Source organism: Elephas maximus, chromosome 11 (assembly GCF_024166365.1).
Source record: "Elephas maximus indicus isolate mEleMax1 chromosome 11, mEleMax1 primary haplotype, whole genome shotgun sequence".
NCBI lineage: Eukaryota > Metazoa > Chordata > Mammalia > Proboscidea > Elephantidae > Elephas > Elephas maximus.
In genome coordinates this window covers 93,593,921-93,615,483 of record NC_064829.1, presented here as the reverse complement: position 1 = coordinate 93,615,483, position 21,563 = coordinate 93,593,921, and the positions used below count along the sequence as shown (strand labels likewise).

General features: G+C 39.9%; 1 protein-coding gene across 2 annotated transcripts; it reads left to right on the top strand.

The window, feature by feature from the left end:
• Positions 1-4,719: 4,719 nt before the first annotated feature.
• Positions 4,720-21,254, top strand: LOC126085838 (zinc finger protein 665-like). Of its 2 annotated transcripts, none has more exons than XM_049901572.1 (4): positions 4,720-4,799; positions 8,601-8,690; positions 13,819-13,944; positions 17,009-21,254. In XM_049901572.1, the coding sequence occupies exons 3-4, from the start codon at positions 13,911-13,913 to the stop codon at positions 19,084-19,086; spliced, it is 2,112 nt and encodes a 703-aa protein (XP_049757529.1). In that variant the 5' UTR covers positions 4,720-4,799; positions 8,601-8,690; positions 13,819-13,910; the 3' UTR covers positions 19,087-21,254. The 2 variants fall into 2 exon arrangements, with proteins under 2 accessions (XP_049757529.1, XP_049757530.1); XM_049901573.1 differs by having other exon boundaries at positions 4,739-4,799; positions 8,583-8,690.
• The last annotated feature ends 309 nt before the right edge of the window (positions 21,255-21,563 follow it).

Sequence of the window (21,563 nt, the reverse complement as noted above, 5' to 3'; positions counted from 1 at the left end):
TTATGGCAGCACTAGATAACTTAGACACCTTTCTTCTTTTCTAATATATGCGTTTATTGCTACAAATTTCTCTCTGCACCACTTTGGCTACATCCCACAAGTTTTATGTTATATTTTCATTTAATTAAAAAAATTCTGTCATTTGCCTTGAGACTTCTTCTTTGATCTGTGGTTTACATAGAAGTAGATTGTTTGGTTTCCACATATTTGGGTATTTTCCAGATATCTGTTATTGATTTCTATTTTAATTTCTATATTGTCAGAAAACATACTCAAATAGATTTTTAGGATATTTTGTTACCATTACATCTGTGTGCTATTGTGTTTTCCTTGACTTTTTGATGCTCTTCTTGTTTTGTAAATCTAAATTGTTGCTTAGTTAGGTTATTCATTAGCTGTTTGTTGAGGAAGGTTTATTTGGAGTATAAAGTGCAATATTTTGGCAATCGTGTTTTTATACAGTAATTTTCCTGTAAATGTGTTAAGGTACGAATTTCGTCAAACATAAGACACATATATCACTACAAATTGGTGTTTTTTATGTACCTGTGAAAAATCCCTTCTCTGCCTTGGTTCATATTGTAAATATACATTACATGAATGATCTGGTGATAGGGAATTTGAAACTCTGTAGTTGGGTTACCGTGAAAATAGTTTCTATTGCATGTAATGCATAATCACCCTCTCTTTGTTGAGGATCCCATTACCTTTGTTACTGCAACATATCTTTGGTTTGAAGGTAATGATTGAGAAGTTTCATAACTCTGTGCTCATGACATGTATAACATTTGGTATAACATGAGCTTTCCAATATGCAATATTTATTTTTCCAAGAATACCTACTATAAGGCCTAATTTTCTTTTTATGTATATATTTCAAATATCTCAAATACATTCAAGGCCAAGAAGTTATCCCCTTTTGAGGGCACAGATGAGAGAAGCATTTCAATCAATGAGCTTGTAAAGACACCAAGGTCTTACTTCAGTAATATTTATTTCAGGGAAGAATGAGGCAATAAAAGTCAGTTTGAGAAGCGGCAGGGCCATGTTGAAAGAGACTACCAATAGTGCCCTATAACAAAATTCTCACTAGGAGGAAAAATCCAGAACATAAAAAATTCTCAAATAATTTCCACCTGAGGTCAGTTTCTTTTACACAACAGTGTTCTGTAAGGGAAAGAGCAAATCAAGAGTACAAACAGATGACAATTCTTAGACCTTTGATAAAACTCAAAATCAGCATTATCTATGAAGGAAGAAATGTATGGAATTATTTGAAAATAGGACTGCACTAAGCTTTCAGTCACATCTGTCTGAACTGTAAAGATTTCAAGCTGAAGATGCAGTCTATTAAATGTAACCAAGTGAAGAAATCTATCAAGATGCTTCCTCGGTTTCACAATTTGAGACAAGCCCTTCTAGTATCAACAATTAACATTTGCAATAGATATGGGAGAATTTGGACCCATTTTTTATTGATTAAAAAAAAAGAGAGAACCTATATTAGGGAACACATATTAGTGTGATGAATAGGGAAAGTCTTTAGACAGACTGAATCCACATTGATCTTTAGAAAGTTCTACTGGGGGAGAACTTAAAATTATATTGAGTGGGGCAATGTACTTGCAGAGTGATGCATCACTTTTACATGGCCTTTCTTGCCATGGTCTTATAACCCCATCAAATGGCTGGGTGGGACTATGCAAATGGGGTGTTTCTGGCCCAGGAAGGGGATTGGATAGCTTGCTAAAGATGTAAATAAGGTGCATGGCACCCTTGTGGTGGTGGGACCATGCAAATAAGGTGTACAGAACCCTAATGAGGGGATTCCTGAGCTTTGCCATCCTGCTAGGCATAAAGGGAGACAGACAGAGGGAGGAGCTATAACACCAGAGGCAGTGAGAACCGGTTAGAAGCAGCAGCACAGAAACAGCAGCAAAGGCAGCAGAACCAGCAGACTGGCAGGAGGCGGCACGGTGGGCTTCCCAGCTCACAGAGGGTGAGAGCTGAGCATCTTCAAGCAGGAGACTTGCTGGTTGAGTCGGATGCCTCCAGGCACTTGTCAGTGGAGCTGGGCTTGCCCACCCATGAGTAAGGCAGCTGAGCACCTTCAGGCTAAGGCTTATTGGCAGTGAGGTACCTCCACACAGTTATTGGTGGAGCTAAAGAACTTTGTAATACTTGCCAGAGCAGGGCAGAGGCCAAACCGACGGCCAGAGAGAAGCCTACCTGCAGACATGGCTGAAAAGAGGCTGTCCTGATTGAAGAACTGTATACTGAGTCGTCCCTCATCCTGAATTGTAAACTGTTACTTCCCTAATAAACCCCATAACTGTGAGTATGGTCTGTGAGTTCTGTGTGGCCACAGCAATGAATTATCAAACCCAGCAGAGTACAGCGCCATGGGAGGAACAGCTGGTGTCAGAAATGGTAAAAAGTTTGAAGAGTGGAGAGGCATGTTTGATTTCCACCTCATAGAAATCGGTCTTGGGCTGATCTTGATTCTTCTTCCACCTTGTGAAGTTAGAGAAGGTCAGATGCTGCTGCCATGCCATTTTTACAGTTGGCATCATTTTTACAGTATTTAAACAACAGTCAGGCTTTACTGAACATCAGAAAGTAAATACTTGAGAGAAACCTTAAAAATATGTGTGGCAAGGTTATCATCCAAAATTCAATCCTTGGAGATCATCAGAATACTAATTCTGGAATTAAATCTTACAAATTTTATGATTGTGGCAAAGCTTTTAGCAATGCTCAAGCCTTACTAAAAAAATAAACCAAACCCATTGCCATCAAGTTGATTCTGACTCATAGGGACCCTATAGGACAGAGTAGAACTGCCAGATGTGGTTTGCAAGGAGCGGCTGGTCGATTCGAACTGCCAACCTTTTGGTTAATAACCAAGTTCTTAATCACTGCACGCCACCAGGTCTCCCTACTAATATCACATAACTCCGATGTGATGAACATCACAAAGACTGCAGCCAATGCTTTAAGCTTATGTAACATCCTAAAATGTACACTGCAGTGAGATCTTAAAAGTGTAATACGTGTGAATAGGCTTTTTTATCCAAAAGTCTCCTCAAATAATTCTAACTGGAGAGAAATCTCCCACATATAGGGATCTGACAGACACAAATACTTCATAGTAGATGGGCACTCACAGATGATGCCTTAAAAATTATGGAGGGTAGAAATGAGGCTATAGGAAATTTGATAATCTAGTTTTACCTTCTTTAGGGTTCATATAAAAGAGAATAGACCCTCCAATCAAATGCCCTTAGAAATACTGCAAAATTAATTATTCTTTAGGTGAAAATGAATCCAAACTTCTTCTAAAGAATATGTATTTAATAGGCTTTGTCACCCAACCTGATGGCATATTTTGAAATAGAAAACAAAATGGGTAAAATATATAACAATTTCTAAATAAAAAGTGCATTTTCTAGTTATTCTCAGAATAAATGTAAAGTGCATCTGAAATTACACTAAAATCATTAGAAATTAATGATTTCTGCAAATTATGGTGCCAACAAAGTTTATCTCAAAGATATTTGACTTTATCGTTCATCTGAAGTGTGGATTAAACAGTATAGAGAAGAAAACTCAATTTACATCTATTTTTAAAGTTATTGCCTTTACACATAACTGATACAGATACAAAAATTAGTAGAAAAGACATTAAAACAATTATATCTGCATCCCATTTTTTCAAAAGTTAGCAAAGAGACTGGACACATTAGGTAAGGTTATGGAAGATACAAAAGACTCAAACTTCTCGAGAGGAAAGCTGCAATATCAGAGATAAAAAAAATGGATGACATTAATGGCAGAGCACACACTGTATAAGGAACAATTAGAGAACTTAAAGACTTAACAACAGAAAACATCCAAAACGAAACCTAGAGGAAAATGACTCCAAATATATACGCACATCAGTATTTTACGGGAGGGAAGAGTTAGGAACAGAAAGAAAAAAAAAATCATTGCTACTTTTTAAGCAACGGTTGGAGATATAAATTATCCCATGCCTTAGTCCTCTTCTTTTTTTTTAGTCCTCCAGGCAGCACACCCAAGGTCTTGTCCTAGGAAAGTCTTAGGAACTGAGCACAAGGCGAGTGTCGCCTCCCAGTTGCATGAGAGACAGAAATGGAAACAATGCACTGATGGGGCAACAGGATGAAACTGCAGCTTTGCATTTCACACATTTCACATTTCAGTTTGCATCTCCTACACAGACAGCACCAGTGCTTTCTTAATTAAACGGCTTACATCAAATTTAACTGCAGCTCCTAGATCCAGCCACTTCCACACTTGGACCCACCACCGAGGTCTCAGCGCCCCCAACGGTGCCTCACTCATTACTCACCAGTCTCCACCTGCTCGCAAAAATAGTTTCCATTGAAAATGTTTTCCATCTGTTAAGAGGGAAACATCGCAGCTTCCAACATCACTGGCCCACACAACTCTAAGCTTTTACCTTAAACTGTAAGAAATATTAAGTCAAAACAGGAAGAGAGCCACTCTTCTCCACACGACACTAATGAGGCTCAAAGGTTTCCAAACCCGAAAAATAAAGACACCCGGGAGGGCGACTTAGGGAGGCGCAGGTCCAGCCCCGCCCCCCGGGCCACCCCGCTTTGTTCTCCATCCAGACGTGGCCCATCTCCTCACCCCGCCCCCTGCCGGTTGGCCCCGCCCAGGCCCCGCCCCTGCCGGTGGGCTCTCTCCGCCGGGCGCCTGCGCAGTTTACTGCAAACGCAGACGCGGTTTTCGCAGGTCAAGGTCATCCTGAGGTAAATTTCTTTATTTCTGGTTTAAACCTCCTCTTTGCGGTCTTCGTTCTCCACAACCGGCCCAGGGGTCTCTCCGGACGTTAAAGTCCCCGCACCTGCCGTTCTCACGGCCTCAAATCCCATCGCGGCCTGAGACGTGTCGGCCTTCCGGCGGCCAGGCATCCCCTTCGGTTTCGGTTTAAAATCTCGGCCGTTCTACCTAGAGCGGTGAGGACACCGCCTGCTGAGTTGTTTTCCTGCTTAAAACCCTTCCTGACCCGCGCCCGTCCTGCGCCGGGTAAAGTCCTCACAGGGAGATGGATATGCGACTGTTGTGCCCCACCCCACACACTAATATCGCCCCTGAAGGGTGGCGCGAGACCCCCACCCTTTCCGAGACCCCGTCCTCGCGTTCCCTCAGGCCGATCCCGCCACCTGCCCTTCGCAGTAATCGCTTCCTCCCTGACTTCCGTGTGGGAGCGGGGTTACGGGTGTGTCTTGGGACATCCCATGTTCTTCCGTCCCCAGTCCCACCCCCTGGAAGGTGTGCTCTTCCCAGGCAGCGGGCATCTCATTCCATCCTTGTGCATATGTGAGGGAGAGGATCGGGAGAAAGCAACTGGGAGAGAAGTAGAAATAGAGAGAAAAAAAGAATGAAGGAGAGCCATAAACAGATGGCAACATAGAGACATTGGGTTTTTTTGGGAACATAGAGATTGGGGGAGGGACTTGCTAAGAGACAGTAAAAGTGAAGGAGAATAAATAAGCCAAGAAAATATCAAGAAAATAGAAACCTAAAAAAAAAGGGAGGGAGGGATCTTCAGAGAGATGAAGGAGAGAAAAATAGGAGGGGGAAGGGGGCTCTTGGCCTACAGTAGGAGTGGAGGTTGACTGGTGGGGGGGTGACATTTCAGACAGAGTAAAGGGGAGAGGAAGGAGGAGTTGGAGCCATAACAGACAGAGTGACTTGGTGCTGGGACAAAAAGAGGTGTAAGGTTGACACAGATCAGGGGTGCTGGAGGAACAGCAGAAAGGGAACTCAGCAAGCTGGGGGTACTAGAGAGTGGGGGCAGAAGGGGTGTATAACAAGGAGAGCAGAGGGGAAACAGATGCGGGTCCATCAGAGAGGTTGGGGGAAAGAGCAACAAGAGGTGAAACAGGGCAGGGAAGGGGAGAAATAGGGGAGGAGAGAGTAGGGAAGGAAATGAGAAACTAAGAGAGGAAAGGGAAAGACACAGTGAGGGAGGGAGACACATGTAGAGAGGGACACCCAACCGAATGAGTCAGGAGTTGATGATTTACACATGATTACATTGTGATGTATAGACTGGTCCCTTTATAATCTAATTTAAAATTTGCTTAAATTATACAGATGAGAATTACAGAACTCCTGTCTACAAGAATTGGGCATTTTATCATTATTTACATCAGAAGATGACTTCCATCACAACTGCTATTAAGCCAGAGGACAGTGACTTGTCTCAGTCAATTTTGGGTCATCCCTGCCCTTTTCCTGGGATGGAGTGGGGATAGAGGGGTGAAATGGGGCAAGAAATTACTGATTTTCTATCACTACATGATGCCTTTTAAAAGGAACATTATAAATTTGAGGTTTATTTTGTGTGTGTGGATTTACTTTTAATTCATTATTCTTTTTCAGGCTTATTGAGATAAATCTTAATTTACTGAATTTCAGCTTTATTCTGTAAATAATCATCAACTTCTGAAATCAGCTTTGGTAGCATCCTGTATTCAGATGCTCATGCCATTCTTTTCTAAATATGATATATTTTCAGGTTTTTTTTTAATATTGACCCCTGGATTTGTTAGATTTTAATTTCCCAGTGGGTTTCTTTTTTAAGTTTATTGTGTCCGGTTCCTATTATGAGGCCTGTATGCTTTCTGTTCTTTCTCATATTAGAAACATTGTTTGATACCTAGTAAATAAATTTAGACTCTCTCAATGTACATTTGGGAAGGATGTCAATATTTTTTATATTAACAGTAATATTTTTGTATTAACCAGTTGGTCTGATATTTGATTTTCTTCCTTTATGTTATCTGTTAAAATAGTGAGCTACTGAGTAGATGTTCCCCTCAAGTCCCTCTGGTCCTTTCCATACAAATGTTGCAGGGTGGCCCAAATTGACTAGGAACCTTGTTCCAATGGAGCCCATCTATTCATAATGAAGAAATTTGCTCAGAGCGTATCTTCATAGCTAACCCTGTTTTAATGTTTAACACCAGTAACTATGTGTTTGTAATTTTTTATTTTTCTTTTTTATATATTTTATTGTGATTTTCTAGAAATGAGGAATTAGTTGCTTGGGATAATGTGATTAAAACCATGAAAGGGAAATTACTCTTACTCAGGTATGTGAAAAGTGGCCCTGGAATTTTTTTTTTGTTTGTTATTCTGAAAATATATATACCAAAACATATGCCAGCCCAACCAGGTCCTGGAATTTTTAAGGGTAAGGGTGATAGTGACCACTTTGCCTACTGCTTCATCCAGGCCACCATTTCAAAATTCATTTACAGCCACTCTGCTCACTCAGACTTCCTGAGGATAACTTGGTGAAGTGACCCACACTTTGGGCTTCAGTCTGCCTAAATACAACATGGAGGTGTGGAGTACACCAGGAATTCTGAATCTGAGCAATAGTGCTTCCCAAAATGATGGGAAACATTGGGTGTGTTTGTGTGTGGCAGTTCTGAGTGACCAGTCATAATAGAGCCTTAATTGGATCCCAACCCAAAACACACAGACCAAACGTGTAGCTCTTGAGTTGATTCTCACTCATGGTGGCCTCATGTGTATCACACTAGAACTGCCCCATAGGATTTTCATGGGTGACCTTTTAGAAGCATATTGCCATGCCTTTCTTTCAAGATGCCTCTGGGTGAGCTTCAACCACCAGCCTTTTGGTTAGCAGCTGACCACTTAACTGTTTGTACCATCCAGGTGCCCTAAGTGAGTCTCAGTCCTCCAAAAATGGGAGAAAAAAACAAAACAGTAGGATGGAGGTGGGGGACATTGGTTCAGAAATAGACCGTCTCTCAGAGGTGTCTTTATTCATCAGAGGTGAATCTGAAGTAAGATCACATCACTCCCTGGCGGGGAACCCTCCATGGCTTCCCAACACCCTCAGGACAAAATCCAGACTCCTCACTGAGGCCTGTATACTGGGGGCTCTGCCCATGTGTCCATCATCCTGGGAGCTTACCCTCTTCGCATTACTCACTCTGCCACAGTCACATTACCCCTTCTCTGCTCCCAAACACAAAAACCTGTTCCGTGTCAGATCTCCGTCCTTGCTCTTACCTGTGTCCCTAAGTCATCCTGGCTCTGGCTCTTTATCCTCCTTCCGGTCTAGACTCAGAGATGACCATCCCTTCCCCTGCACATACTATCTAAAGTTCCTTCACCACGCAGTTTCTATCAGGTTTCACAGGTTTTATTGTCTCCGTTCCATTATCTTTACCAGAAATGGTCTTTTCCATTGGTTATTTTAAGTTTATTTTTCTGTTTTCTCTCCGTTGGAAGAGGTACAGTCTCCATCTTCAGGTCTATGACCTGAAGGGAAAGGTCATTCCAGCCCAGATGCCCCTGCTGCAGTGGATTGTGGGCTCCAGCAGGACGAGAGGGCAATAAACTCACCCATTGGTCTTCGTATAGGAGATTACTGTCCCTGAGTCCATTGTGGGATGGTGGGCAACAAGGATTTCCCCATGATGAGGACCTTCATGTGTGTGCGGTTATGGCACAATAAGTTGGCTATATTGATTCTAACCCTTTACCAGCATATTTTCCACACTCAGGATTGACTTCTCAAAGACTGATCTTGCCTGAGAGTGAAGCCAGGAGGAAGAGGAGAAAAGGAAGAGGCATCTGTAATGGCTCTTTCCCAGGTAACAGTCATATTCCCAGTTTGTGGCTCTGTCCTGTCCTTCCTGAAATGCTGTCCTGACAATTAGCTCGTCTCCTCTGACTCCGTCGTGTCCTGCCTGATACGTTCGCTCACACCACCCAGGGCTTTTCCTCAGTCCCCTCTCACCGCCACACAGATTCCATCTCACCATGAACCAGGAGCATGGGACTTGTGAAGAGGTTCCATCTGGGGAGCATCATGGGAAGGGCTTAGCACCAGGCCTTGGGGGGAGATGGGAAGTGGGCCCTGTGGCGACACAGAGGGTGACAGCAGGGAGACTTTAGGGGCCGCGTCTGGGTGTCTTGTGTGGTGTAGTGAATTACTTAATATGGCGTTTCTAGCCATCGTGTTTGTAACTCCCACCAAATGACTGAGGGGGACTATGCAAATGAGGTGATTATGGCCCACCATGAGAGTTGGATATCTTGCTAATAATGTAAATAAGGTGCATGGCACTCTTGTCGAAGTGGAACCATGCAAATATAGTATGTGGAGTCCTAACAAGGGGATTGGTCAGTTTTGCCATCCTGCTAGGCTTAAAATGAGCCATTCCAGAGGCAAGAAAGGGAGACCTCATGGCTGTCAAGAAGGAAGAGCCAGGAGTGGAGCGTGTTCTTTGGACCCAGGATCCCTGTACTGAGAACTTCCTAGATCCAGGAGATAGAGGAGCTGTAACGTGGAGACAGCTGAAGACAAACAGCACAAGATGGCTGCAGTGGGGGTTGCCAGCCCACAGAGCTGAGAGGTATAACACTTGCCCAAGATGGCCCTCAGCAGAGCCTGGCAGAGGGCGAGAAGAAGCTGACCTTATCAAGGAACTGTGCCCTAAGTTGTTGTTCCTGTTACTTCCAAACTGGTCCCGATCCTGAGTTCCACCCTATTACTTCCCTAATAAACCGCTTAACTGTTATTACAGTTCATGAGTTCTGTGAGATACTGCAGTGAATTATGGAACCCAAAGATGGGAGGGAGGGTATTGAGGGGAGGAGGGGCAGTAGATGGTAGAGATGGTGGAATGGTACAGCAGTTTGGAACAGTTGGACTTTTGGGACGCCTCTAACCTCCGCCTCATAGAAACCTGCTTTGTGCCGATCCTTATAAATTATTCATTTATTTTGTCAGCTGTCCGTGGACCAGCATTAAAGAAGCCCTACATTTATGTGCTATATTAATCTACAGGAACAGCTGAAAATTCTGGAAGAGAAGACTTATAATGGGAAACCTGCTTTGCCTGATTTTATAATACATCCAAATTTAAACAAATGAATCAGTGTGTCTCCTGCCCCAAAATATTATTAATTTGGAATATAATGGGAAGTTCAAAAACAGACATCAGTCATAGAGGGTGTTTAATCCATAATTGGTTTTAAAATATTAAGTGAACCTAACTGTCTAAAAGTAGGAGCTTCTTTAAATCCTTGATAGCACATCTATCGCACAGAGACTGGTGTTTGTGCAGGGACATTGTCGGTAAAAATGTTTTTAATTTAGCCGAGACCTAGGAACAGAACTTTCTGTGTCATCAGAGAGGGCGGAACCATATTCTGGTTCCACCATTGTTAAATATTTTAAGCATCGCATGAAAGATATATTTATTTTATCATAAAACTCCATATAGTAGGGACTGAGAAGTAAAACACTCTTCCCTGTCATATGCCCCACCATCACTCACCACCTCCATCCAGAACCGCTGATGTCAGTTATGCATCAATAGTGTAAGTCTTGTTAAATGCGTTTGTACATTGTATAATTTTAGGGGGAAAAAAAACTATAGTGAATGTTTTGTTGTGATATTTTGTTCTGCAGTTTTTTTTAAATGTTCACACCTTGTGCCTTGGAGTTGCTTTCACATGAATAAACTAGAGCTAGCTTGCTCTTTTACTTTTAGGTCCTCAGTAGAGCATTCTCTTAATGAAGACACGTGGGGCCTATCTTAGTTGTCTAGTGCTGCTATACCAGAAATACCACCACCAAGTGGGTGGCTTTAATGAACAGAAATTTATTTTTCACAGTTTAGGAGGCTGGAAGTCCAAATTCAGGGCACCAGCTCTAGGAGAAGGCTTCCTTCCTCTCTCTATTGGCTCTGAAGGAAGGTCCTTGTCGCTTCTCAGCTTCTGTTCCTTCGTGATCTTCATGTGGCCTGGCATCTGTCTCCCCTCATCTGTGCTCACTTGCAGCTTGCTTATTCTGCTCTTTTATAGCTCAAAAGAGATTGATTTAAGACACATCCTGTACTAATACTACCTTATTAACATAACGAAGAAAACACTCCCCAAATGGGATTATAACCACAGGTATAGGGGTTAGGATTTACAGTGCACATTTTAGGGGGACGGAACTCAATCCATAACAAGGCCTTTACCGTTTTTGGCTGTTATAAAGAACGTTGCAGTGGCTGCCTCCTGCCTTTGATACACTGACTTCTCTGCAGATGTCTGAGGGTTCCTTGGGGATGCGCAAATTGATTGTGACTTCAAGTATGATGCATTTCATATTTTGATAGATTTTGGCAAGCTGTTCCTCTCCCTCACCCAAAACCAAATACCAAACCTAAAACCCATTGCCACTGAGTGGATTCCAGCTCATGGCAACCCTATAGGACAGAGTAGAACTGCCCCATAGGGTTTCCATTGGATTCAAACTGTTGACCTTTTGGTTAGCAGACGTAGCTCTTAACCACTGCGCCAACAGGGCTTCAGATTGCCTGTGATTTAAGCAAATCTTGGTATTAATCTTCATCCTATGTTCTTTGCAGATTTTTTTAAAAATCTGAGGAAAATGGCAACTCTTTGTATTTCCATTTTCCAACTACTTGTGAGTCTGAGTAAGTTACTACTTTGTGGACATGTATATATAAAATGGGTTTTCATACTTTGCTTGGTTTTCTTTTAATGCATTTTGGAAGCTGTTCTGTAATCTGTAGTTTAATTTTTAAATGTATGTCCTGGTATCTGTTTTAGCAGCCTTAGTGGCACAGTGGTTAAAGCGAGGGACTGCTAACCAAAAGGTCTGCAGTTCAAAACAACCAGCTGCTCCACGGGAGAAAGATGTGGCAGTCTGTTTCCATAGATATACAGCTTTGAAAACCCAGTGGGGCATTTCAGCTCGGTCCTCTTGGGTCACTATGAGTCAGAGTTGACTCAGTGGCAGTGGGTTTGGGGTTTGATATCTATTTTAACTGAATGATGAAACAAATATTTCCTTCATACCATCTGTTTTTTTAATCTTGCTTTGGAAGGTCTCACCTATTACATGATTACAAAATATTGTGCTATGCTTAGATGTAATGTTTTATTTAAAATTATGTTTACATCTCCCATAAATTCAGGTTTTTGTATATACTTTTTGTAGCTGTTTTATTTCATTCATTTTAAGTTTTTAGATAATATAAATAGATTCATATGTAGTTTGAAAAGCACCTCCATTTTGTTTTTCTTTTCAAAAGTGGATACAGTTGTATTTACCTTTTTGCATACAGGTAGTCCTCAACTTAATCCCCGACTTAGGACATACTTGAATTATGACGAACTGCATTTGCCACCATATTTGTTTACGTTTTATCATTAGTAATATGTATGTATGTATGTATTAAAATATATCCATTAGTTTATATGTAATGTTTCCAACCCCCAAAGACAAAAAAATGAGGTGTTTGACTTACATCAGAGCCAACTTATGATGGAGTTGTTGGAATGGAACCCTGTCATAAGTCAGGGACTACCTGTATATATATATATATTTAATAGAGATTGGAATTAAAGTTTTCAGTATGTTTTTCATTTTTGCATAGCTTTTTTTTTCTGACCTTATATATAATAGTGATGACATTCTAAATCCAGTATGATGTATGCATTTTCATTGTATCAAAAGTGCTGAAATGCACTTGATCAAAGGTAAAAAATGAAACATTATCCAAAAAATACATTATTCAGAGATAATGCCTCTTATTTCGATTAACTTTTTGTGTATATGTGTGTGTGCAATCCTGTGAGATTTACAAAAGACACCTCAGCATTTCATAGATTAGTTTTACATTTTTTAATTATTGAAATAAGTTTTTCTTGATATTCATTTTTGTGTAAGGTGCTCTGGTGGTACAAATGGTTAAGCACTCAGCTGCTAATCACAAAAGGTTGGTGGTTTGAGGCCATCCAGAGTTGCACAGGGCAGAGGCTTGGCAGTCTGGTCCCATTGGGGTTGCAGCCAAGAAGATCCTGTGGGGCGATTCTACTCTCTTAAAAGGGGTCGCTGAGTCAAAGCGACTTGACAGCACCAAACAACAACAATTTTTGTCCACACTGTAATGCAAATGAGTTAATAGTGTTAAGAATAGTAACAAATTATGTGTATTTATTTATATGTGAATATATAATGACCTTTTTCTCCAGTTTTATGTTCTTGGCTTAAACTTGTTTTAAGTTTTAAGCATACTTTAAATGCTGTATCCATTACTTAAATGTTTGATTTTTCAGACTCAGTTCTAAAACCTGACCACATGGATTCAGGTATTGGGTTTGTCACTTATTAGCTGTTTGAGTGTCTTACAATGTCTGTAACGCAGTTGTCTCCTGTGTAAGGTGGGAACAGATCTTTCTCTGTTGGTCTATTATGTCATCATATGATTTAATACGTATAAAGCATTTAGAGTAAAGCTTTGCACATTAGTGTTCAAAAATTTTAGTCATCGATGTTATTAACATCATCACAATTTTTTGATTCTGACCTTGCTTTAAAACACAGTGGACCTTGTCATCCCTGAAGACATCACTCTTCCTCTAGCCCATCTGAGAAACTCAGTGTCACTTGCTGTACAGAACATAACATCTAACACTACTATATAGATGACTCTGTGTTGAATTTTTTTATTTGTATATTTATTGTCCACAAAAGTATGAAATCCACAACAATTTAGTGGATTTCATATCCTTTATTGGAAAAGTATAATAAAACACAATTAGGGATGTATAACTTTTTGCTCAGAATTTTCTTAGGCAGATATGTCAAAACACTAAATCACGTTGATCCTTATACCCCTGCCCTTCTTTCATTTTGCGGGAAAATAAAAACACTACTCCTGTCCACTTAGTGAAATGTGTCTTTCATTACAGGACTGTTGACATTCAGAGATGTGACCGTAGAATTCTGTCAAGAGGAGTGGGCATGCCTGGACCCTGCTCAGAGGGCTTTGTATAAGGACGTGATGTTGGAGAACTACAGGAACCTGGTCTCCCTTGGTGAGGATAACTGCCCCCTATAAGTTGATATCTACCCTTGTGTATCTTTGTATTTTCATTTGGGAGTCTCTGTCTTGCTTGATGTAGTTTCACATCTCTGTTCTTAAGGCAGAGACTGAAATTGAGTCAGAAATAAAAAGCTTCGTAACCCGGCATCTGAACTTTGGCCTTCCTCTTTCTTTAGATGTTCTGCCTGCTTCACAGTAAACCAGAGCTTGAGTAAGCACAGACCTTATGGCAAACTGTTAACTGTCTGATTTCTTGATTTTACCCCTGTGCTTTTGATTGTTGAGAAAGAGCCAAATACCTGCATGCTTAAAATATTTCTTAAAAGCATTTAGAAGGAGGCAGTAGACAAATTTGTGAAATAGTTTTATAGATCTGTCGGCAATGTCCTCTCTTCTCAGCTGAACAGACAGAGAGGAAGCAGACCCATTAAATAATCTTTGGGAAACTCCCTAAATGGGAGACATATATGGGAAAGCAAAAGTTTATTTCTTATGAGCTCTCAAAGGAAAATTTTTTTCCCTTCCACTTATCACTCTCTTCTTCAGACATGTAACTTTCAGCTCCAGTGGCGTGCCAGCTCAAGCAGATATGAAGTCAAAAAGTGATTATTGAGACCTAAACTATATCTGTCCTATAGGGTCGCTATGAGTCCGAATCGATGCAACGGCACTGGGTGGGCTCGGTATATGCTGTGATCTGGCCCCTGTGACCGCCCTTCCTTGGCTTTGAGAGGAATGGGAAGAGCTGTTTCAAAGGTGTCCTCTTGCCCCTTGGTTTCTCTTTCTGTACTTGATTCCATCTGACCCTCACTTCTCAATTCATAGAGCTCAGGATGAGGCCTCCATAGTCCTGACCCCAGGGCATATCCGAGTCTCATTCCCATTTCACATACTTCAGAGAACTTCTCAGAAGAGGGAGAACATTAACTGTTCTTCTGTTGCATCCAGGTCCCCAGGAATTGCAGGGGACTGTCTCAGACAGTCTTCGTCTCAGACACTCTTCATCTCAAACACTCTGTCTGCTGCCTCAGCCTTTTCTTCATTTCTGCCATTCCAAACTTCAAGAATGTGTGTAACAGGAGAGTGAGTTGGATTATCTGAGATTGTTACTCAGCACTACTGTAAAGACAGTGAACACAGAGATCCTCTCTTTGAACCGCAGTTGTACATGGAGACCACATCCCATATCTCAGTCTTTCATTGGCAGAGCAAGAACCCCACAAAATCTTACCCTCTTACTTTACTCCCACATGTTGTATTTTTCTCCCTCTCCTAGCTCTCTACCTGGCCTGGGAATGTAAAAAAAACACTCTTGGTTCGTCCTCATTTTACATTCTCCTAAATTTTTATGATTTTTGCCTCTGAAACTTAGTTTTGAAATATGCATTTCTAGAGAGAAAGCAGTGTAACAATGTTGATCAAATACACTGACAGTCGCCTCCTTTGAGCCAGCAGTCACAGCTGTAAGAATTGAACATTTTCCAGTTTACAGCCTCATGTCTGTGAGACCGTTGACCAAACTACTCTTCGTGCCACACTCTTCATTCCATGTGGGCACCATTGTTCACTCTCCTTCAACAAATACAATCTTAAGATATGTGCTACTACAGCGAGCACAACAAATACGATTTTGATGCATCAGATTGAGGGAGCTTGTAAAGCTGAGTGATGTGTATGTTTTTTAACTCTACCCTGATTTATTTAGTTTAACCCACTGCTACTTGCAAATTTTCATGTTTCATAAATGAGCCTGTACTTTAATCATTACTTACATATTTTTGATGACATTCAATGTTTTTGTTTCTTATCTACAATTTGTGGGACTATAGGATCAAGGAGTGAATATTTTATACATTTTAAAAGATTTCCCTTTTGAGTATTCAGTGTTATGTCTCAGCAGTAGATTTCTTGAAACCTGTAGAACCTCCAAAATTTTGTGAAAAGGTAGTCTTGGTTATTCCTTTTACTTCTATTTTTGCCTGCCTTAACGAAACCCATTGCCGTTGAGTCAATTCTGACTCCTAACTACCCTATAGGACAGAGTAGAGCTGCCCCATAAGGTTTCTAAGGAGCAGCTGGTGGATTCGAACTGCCAGCCTTTTGATTAGCAGCTGCACACTTAACCACAGTGTCACCAGGGCTCCTCACCTGTCTTAGGACCTACTATTAAAGTATACTTTTCTCAATTAAATAGATGGGAATTTTTAAGTTGGGAAGTTTGAATATCTTGAGAAGATAATTTTTATGTTTACTTAGTCCAGAAATACTTTTAACTTGATTTCGTATAATTTGAAGGAGGGGAATCAGGTTTTTTAACTGTAGTGAAAATATACATAAAATCTACCATCTCAACAATTTCTAAATGTACAAATCAGTGACACTGATTGCATTGAATTTGTGCATACATAAATACGCCCATATTGTTTTCACTTGAAAAGTTATGCTTTCACATATATGGGAATGTGATTGTAGTACCAAAAAAAAAAAACCAAACCCTTTACCGCCGGGTTGATTTTAACTCATAGCGATCCCACAGGACAGAGTAGAACTGCTGCATAGGGTTTCCAAGGGGTGCCCAGTGGATTCTAGCTGTCGACCTTTTGGTTAGCAGCCATAGCTCTTACCCACTATGCCACCAGGGTTTCCAGGATTGTGGTAGGATAGTTGAAATCTTGGCCTTGAAAAAAGAGAGAAACTGATAAATTATTCTTTAAATATGAGATTGTCATATTTCTACTGCCAGTCAGTGTGTACTTTGGAGTGGCGGTAGAAGAGATATCTCTTTTAGTACTTAAGTTTACATACTGTTAAGTGGTTTGATTATAGAGTGTTTGAAATTAGTCTTCCCTGTAAATCATTTGAATGATGTATAATCACCCTTACTTTATTGAGGAATCAGTTTGCCTTTGCATTCCTAAATATTTGAACACCATGACTGATAAGTTTCATAACTGTTCATTATAAAAATTACTTTTGGTGTAATATGTCTTTTATTACAAAATATTCATCCTCCAATTCTAATTAGTAGGAAGCTTATGGTTCTCTATATCTTTCAGATATCTCTTCTAGATGTATGCTCCAGGAATTATCACCAAATGAGAACATTAATAAAGAAGATTTTTTCCAGGCAGTGATGTTTGAAGGGCATGAAAGTCATAGTGTAGAGAATTTTGATTGTGGTGAAGCTCTAGAATATATGCATGAGTTTGAGAGTCAATGGGGATATAAAGAAATAAAGTATGAAGGAGTGACTATATCGCATAACAACAATCTCACTGGTAGAGAAGACCAACAACATAACAAATCTTGGAAGAATTTTCCTCTAAAGCAGAATGTACCTCTAAGAAAAAGTGTGTGTCAGTATTACAGATACAGGAATCAATTTATGAGAAATTTATTAAAACTAAAAAATACCATAGGCCATGGAGAAAAGTACATGAAATATTTTGAAAATAAAATTGGGTTAAGCTTTCAGTCAGATCGGGCTAAACCACAGAGAATTCAAACTGAAGAGAAAATTTATGGATGCAGTCAAGTTGAGAAGTCTATCAACAATGGTTGCCCAGTTTTGTCAGTTCAAAGAATTTCTCCTGGTATTGAATTCAATATTTGCGATAAATGTGGAGAGGTTTTTAAGGATCCTTCAGTGCTTATACAACACCAGAATATACACATTAGAGAAAAGCCTTACAAGTGTAATGAACACGGGAAGTCTTTCAATCAAAGCTCAAATCTCACTAAGCATCGGAGAGTTCCTTCTGGGCTAAGACCTCACGTTTGTAATGAGTGTGGCAAAGCCTTTAATTCCTTCTCAAGCTTAATTAAGCATAAGAAAACTCATACTGGAGAGAAACCATATACGTGTAATGTATGTGGCAAGGCCTTTAGGCTCAGGTCTGACCTGAGGATTCACCAAAGAATTCATACTGGAGAAAAACCTTATAAATGTAATGTATGTGATAAGGCTTTTATCAGACGCTCACAACTTCTGGGTCATGAGAGAATTCATACTGGAGAGAAACCATACAAATGTAATGAGTGTGGCAAAGCCTTTACTCTGCATTATTCCCTTACTCGACATCAGAGACTCCGTAATGAAGTGAGTCTTTACAAATGTAATGAATGTGGTAGGGCTTTTGTCACTCCTTCATACCTTTGGTATCATGAGAAAATTCACACTGGTGAGAAACCATACAAATGCATTGAATGTGACAAGGCGTTTAGGCAACGGTATGACCTCAGAGTGCACCAAAGAATTCATACTGGTGAGAAACCATATAAATGTGTTGTGTGTACCAAGGCCTTTAGGCAACGGTATGATCTCAGGATTCATCAAAGAATTCACACTGGAGAGAAACCTTACAAATGTAATGAATGTGGCAAAGCCTTTACCTATTTTTCACACCTTACTAGACATAAGAAAATATTTACTGAAACGGGGCATTGTAAATATAAATCTGTCAATGCTTTTATCCATACCTCAAACCTTAGGGGTCATGAAATAAATCATAATGAAGAGAAAACTCACAAATGTAACGAGTGTGACAAAAACTTTAATTCCTTCTCAAACTTCATTAAACAGAAGAGAATTCATACTGGAGAGAAACCATATACATGTAATGTATGTGGCAGGGCTTTTAGGTGCCTGTCTGAAATCAGGACTCACCAAAGAATTCATACTGGAGAAAAGCCTTACAAATGTAACAAGTGTGGTAAGGCTTTTATCAGACATTCTCATCTTTGGAGCCATGAGAGAATTCATACTGGAGAGAAGCCTTACAAATGTAATCAGTGTGGCAAAGCCTTTAGCCATCTTTCAAACCTTACTAGACATCAGAAAATACATTCTGAAAAGGAACATTGTAAATCTAATATATCTGTCAGTGCTTTTACCCAAAGTTCAAACACTGAGTATCATCAGATAATTCATAGTAAGGAGAAACTTCACAAGTGTAATGAGTGCGGCAGAGACTTTAGTTCCTTCTCAAACTTCATTAAACATAAGAGAATCCATACCAGAGAGATACGACGTATGTGTAATGTATGTGGCAAGGTATTTACTGGAAATTCACACCCCGAGATTCACCAGAGAATTCATACTGGAGAAAAACCTTACAAATGTAACGTGTGCTAAGGCTTTTATCACATGCTCACATCTTTTGGGTCATGAGAGAATTCATACTGGAGAGAAGCCTTACAAATGTAATGAGTGTGGCAAAAGCTTTAGCCATCTTTCAAGCCTTACTAGACATCAGAAAATACACACTGAAATGGAAATGTGTAAATCTAATATACCTGTCAATGCTTTTATCCAAAGCCAAAACATTGGGGATCATCAGATATTATAGCAAGGAGAAACCTTACAGATGTAATGAGTGTGACAAATCTTGCGCCATACATTCAAATCTTTCTAGTCATAAGAGAAGCCATACTGGAGAGAAACCTTACAAATTCAATAAGTGTGGCAAAACCTTTACACATCTTGCAAACCTTACTAAACATCACAAAATGCATAATGAAAAAGGAACATTGTCAATTGTGTGTATTTATGCTTTTACCTAAAACTCAAGCCTTAGGAATCATAATTCATACTAGGGAGGGACCTTACAAATGGATGTGATTTTATCTAATCAAGTGTTCACACCGTTGAATGCATACTGGAGAGAACCCTTTCAGCTGATGACACTCATCAGCGTGTCATAAATCATTTAGCTGGTTTTCACAATGGACTACACATCAGAGAATTCATAGTGCAAGGAATTAAGCATCTAGTCCTTGAGGATTAATCAACTCAAGGTTTTAAATTCAGCAGTGTAATTAAAAGTCAATGTTATTTAAAATCTATGAGATGATAGGTGACAAAACTCACAAGGACATCTGTAGAAAGGTCCAAATATTTTCAGTTTAGACAGTATTTTTGTTCAACTATTTCAGAGTTCTTGAAATGATTTATTACTTTTGTTGACTTTCAGCCTGATGTACAGAATATTTATCAGAAGTCTTTTATGTGTCAGCGTGATGGTCTCTAGGAAGGGATCAGTAAGGACACTGAATTTAAGATATGGTGTAAATTTGAATGAGAAAATGGGAAGAGCTGAAGGATATAAGACTGTGTTCAGGTCCCTCTTCAGATTTGCTGGTATAAGAAAGGGTCACTATGAATTACAGAAAAAGATTGCTGTACCAGGTGACCAAGAAACAAAGCAGGTTAAGAGAATTGAGAGACTGAGATTTTCTTGAGAACACAATGAGAGTTTACTAGGCACTACTAATGTGGTAGAAATAATGGAGGAGAAATGATATTCTCCCTCTCCTTTGAAAGCAGTAATATTTTTCCCCTCCTTGGCACCCCCACAGGAATCATTTGAAAAGATGACTATTTGTGAATTTGCCTTAAGAATGAGCACACACAATGTAGATAAACTAGGAACTTTATATCTTTACTTCCCAAAACATTTTCCTTTAAATTCAGTTGTGATCACTCCAGGGACAAAGTTTGGTTTGGATGTTCAGAATGATGATGTCACATACCAAACGGGTATGAGAATGCTTATTCCATATGAGTCGGGCAGGCTTCACAAGCTGGTGTGAAGTGGCTGGCGGGATCAGCGATACAAGACTGGCTTGTATTTTTTTGGTGGTTAGGAGGTAGAGTTGGGGTGAGAGTACATGTATGTGGTTTGAACTTCCCACTAGCACCAGAATGTAGGGAACATTTTGGCTTTTTTATCAGCTTGCCCCAATTGGGGCAGAAGGAGAAGAGGAAGGGGCTGAGTCTTAAAAGCTGTCGGTAGTGAAACACCAAAAAGTGGAGTCAGATTCTCTAGTACAATACAGAATGTTTTCTCTTGAAGCTCCACAATTTCCTTCATGCTAATAGCTTGCTAAGAGTCCCTGTGTAGCACAAATGTTTAAGCACTTGACTACTAACTGAAAGGATGGCAATTTGTATACACCCAGAGGTACCTTGGAAGAAAGGCCTGGCACTCTACTTTCAAAACGGCACAGCCATTGAAAATCCCGTGGAGCACAGTTTTACTCTGAAACACACGGAGTTACCATGAGTGGGAAGACTCACTGGCAATTGGTTTGTTTTTTAATATCTTCCTATGTGCCCTTTCTTGCTGCAAACATAGAATCCTTGTACAATATGATTTTTGAAAGTGATTGTGGAATCTACTTTGATAAAATGCCTAATGTTTTTACATTAGCTTCATGAAAATGTGTGGAAGTGCTTATAAGGCAAATATGATTTTACCTAAACAGCCAATTTTCAAAGGCTTAAAAATGTCAACTTGAGATTACAGTATTAAGCAGTATGTTACATGATGCTTTTTCAATCGTAGTAAAATTCCTTTTCCTAATATAAAATTTGTCCTGTTATTTTTAACACAATTTACATGTTTAATTTACATTTCTTTCCTGTGTGTTAACTCCAGTGAAAAATTTAGAGGCTACATAAATTGGGGGGCTTTTCAGAGGCTTTTGTGATATGAAAATGCACATAGGGCAATGACAGGTACAAAGTAGGTTCTGTATAAACATGAGGAAGAGTGTCACTTTGACTACTTCAGTGAGAACTAGAATGGTACAAGGTGATGTACTGAAATT

Coding starts and splice junctions, on each gene's coding strand:
- LOC126085838 (XM_049901572.1), top strand. CDS start 13,911: ATGTTGGAGAACTACAGGAACCTGGTCTCCCTTG. Junction 13,945..17,008: donor CAGGAACCTGGTCTCCCTTG/GTGAGGATAACT, acceptor TATATCTTTCAG/ATATCTCTTCTAGATGTATG.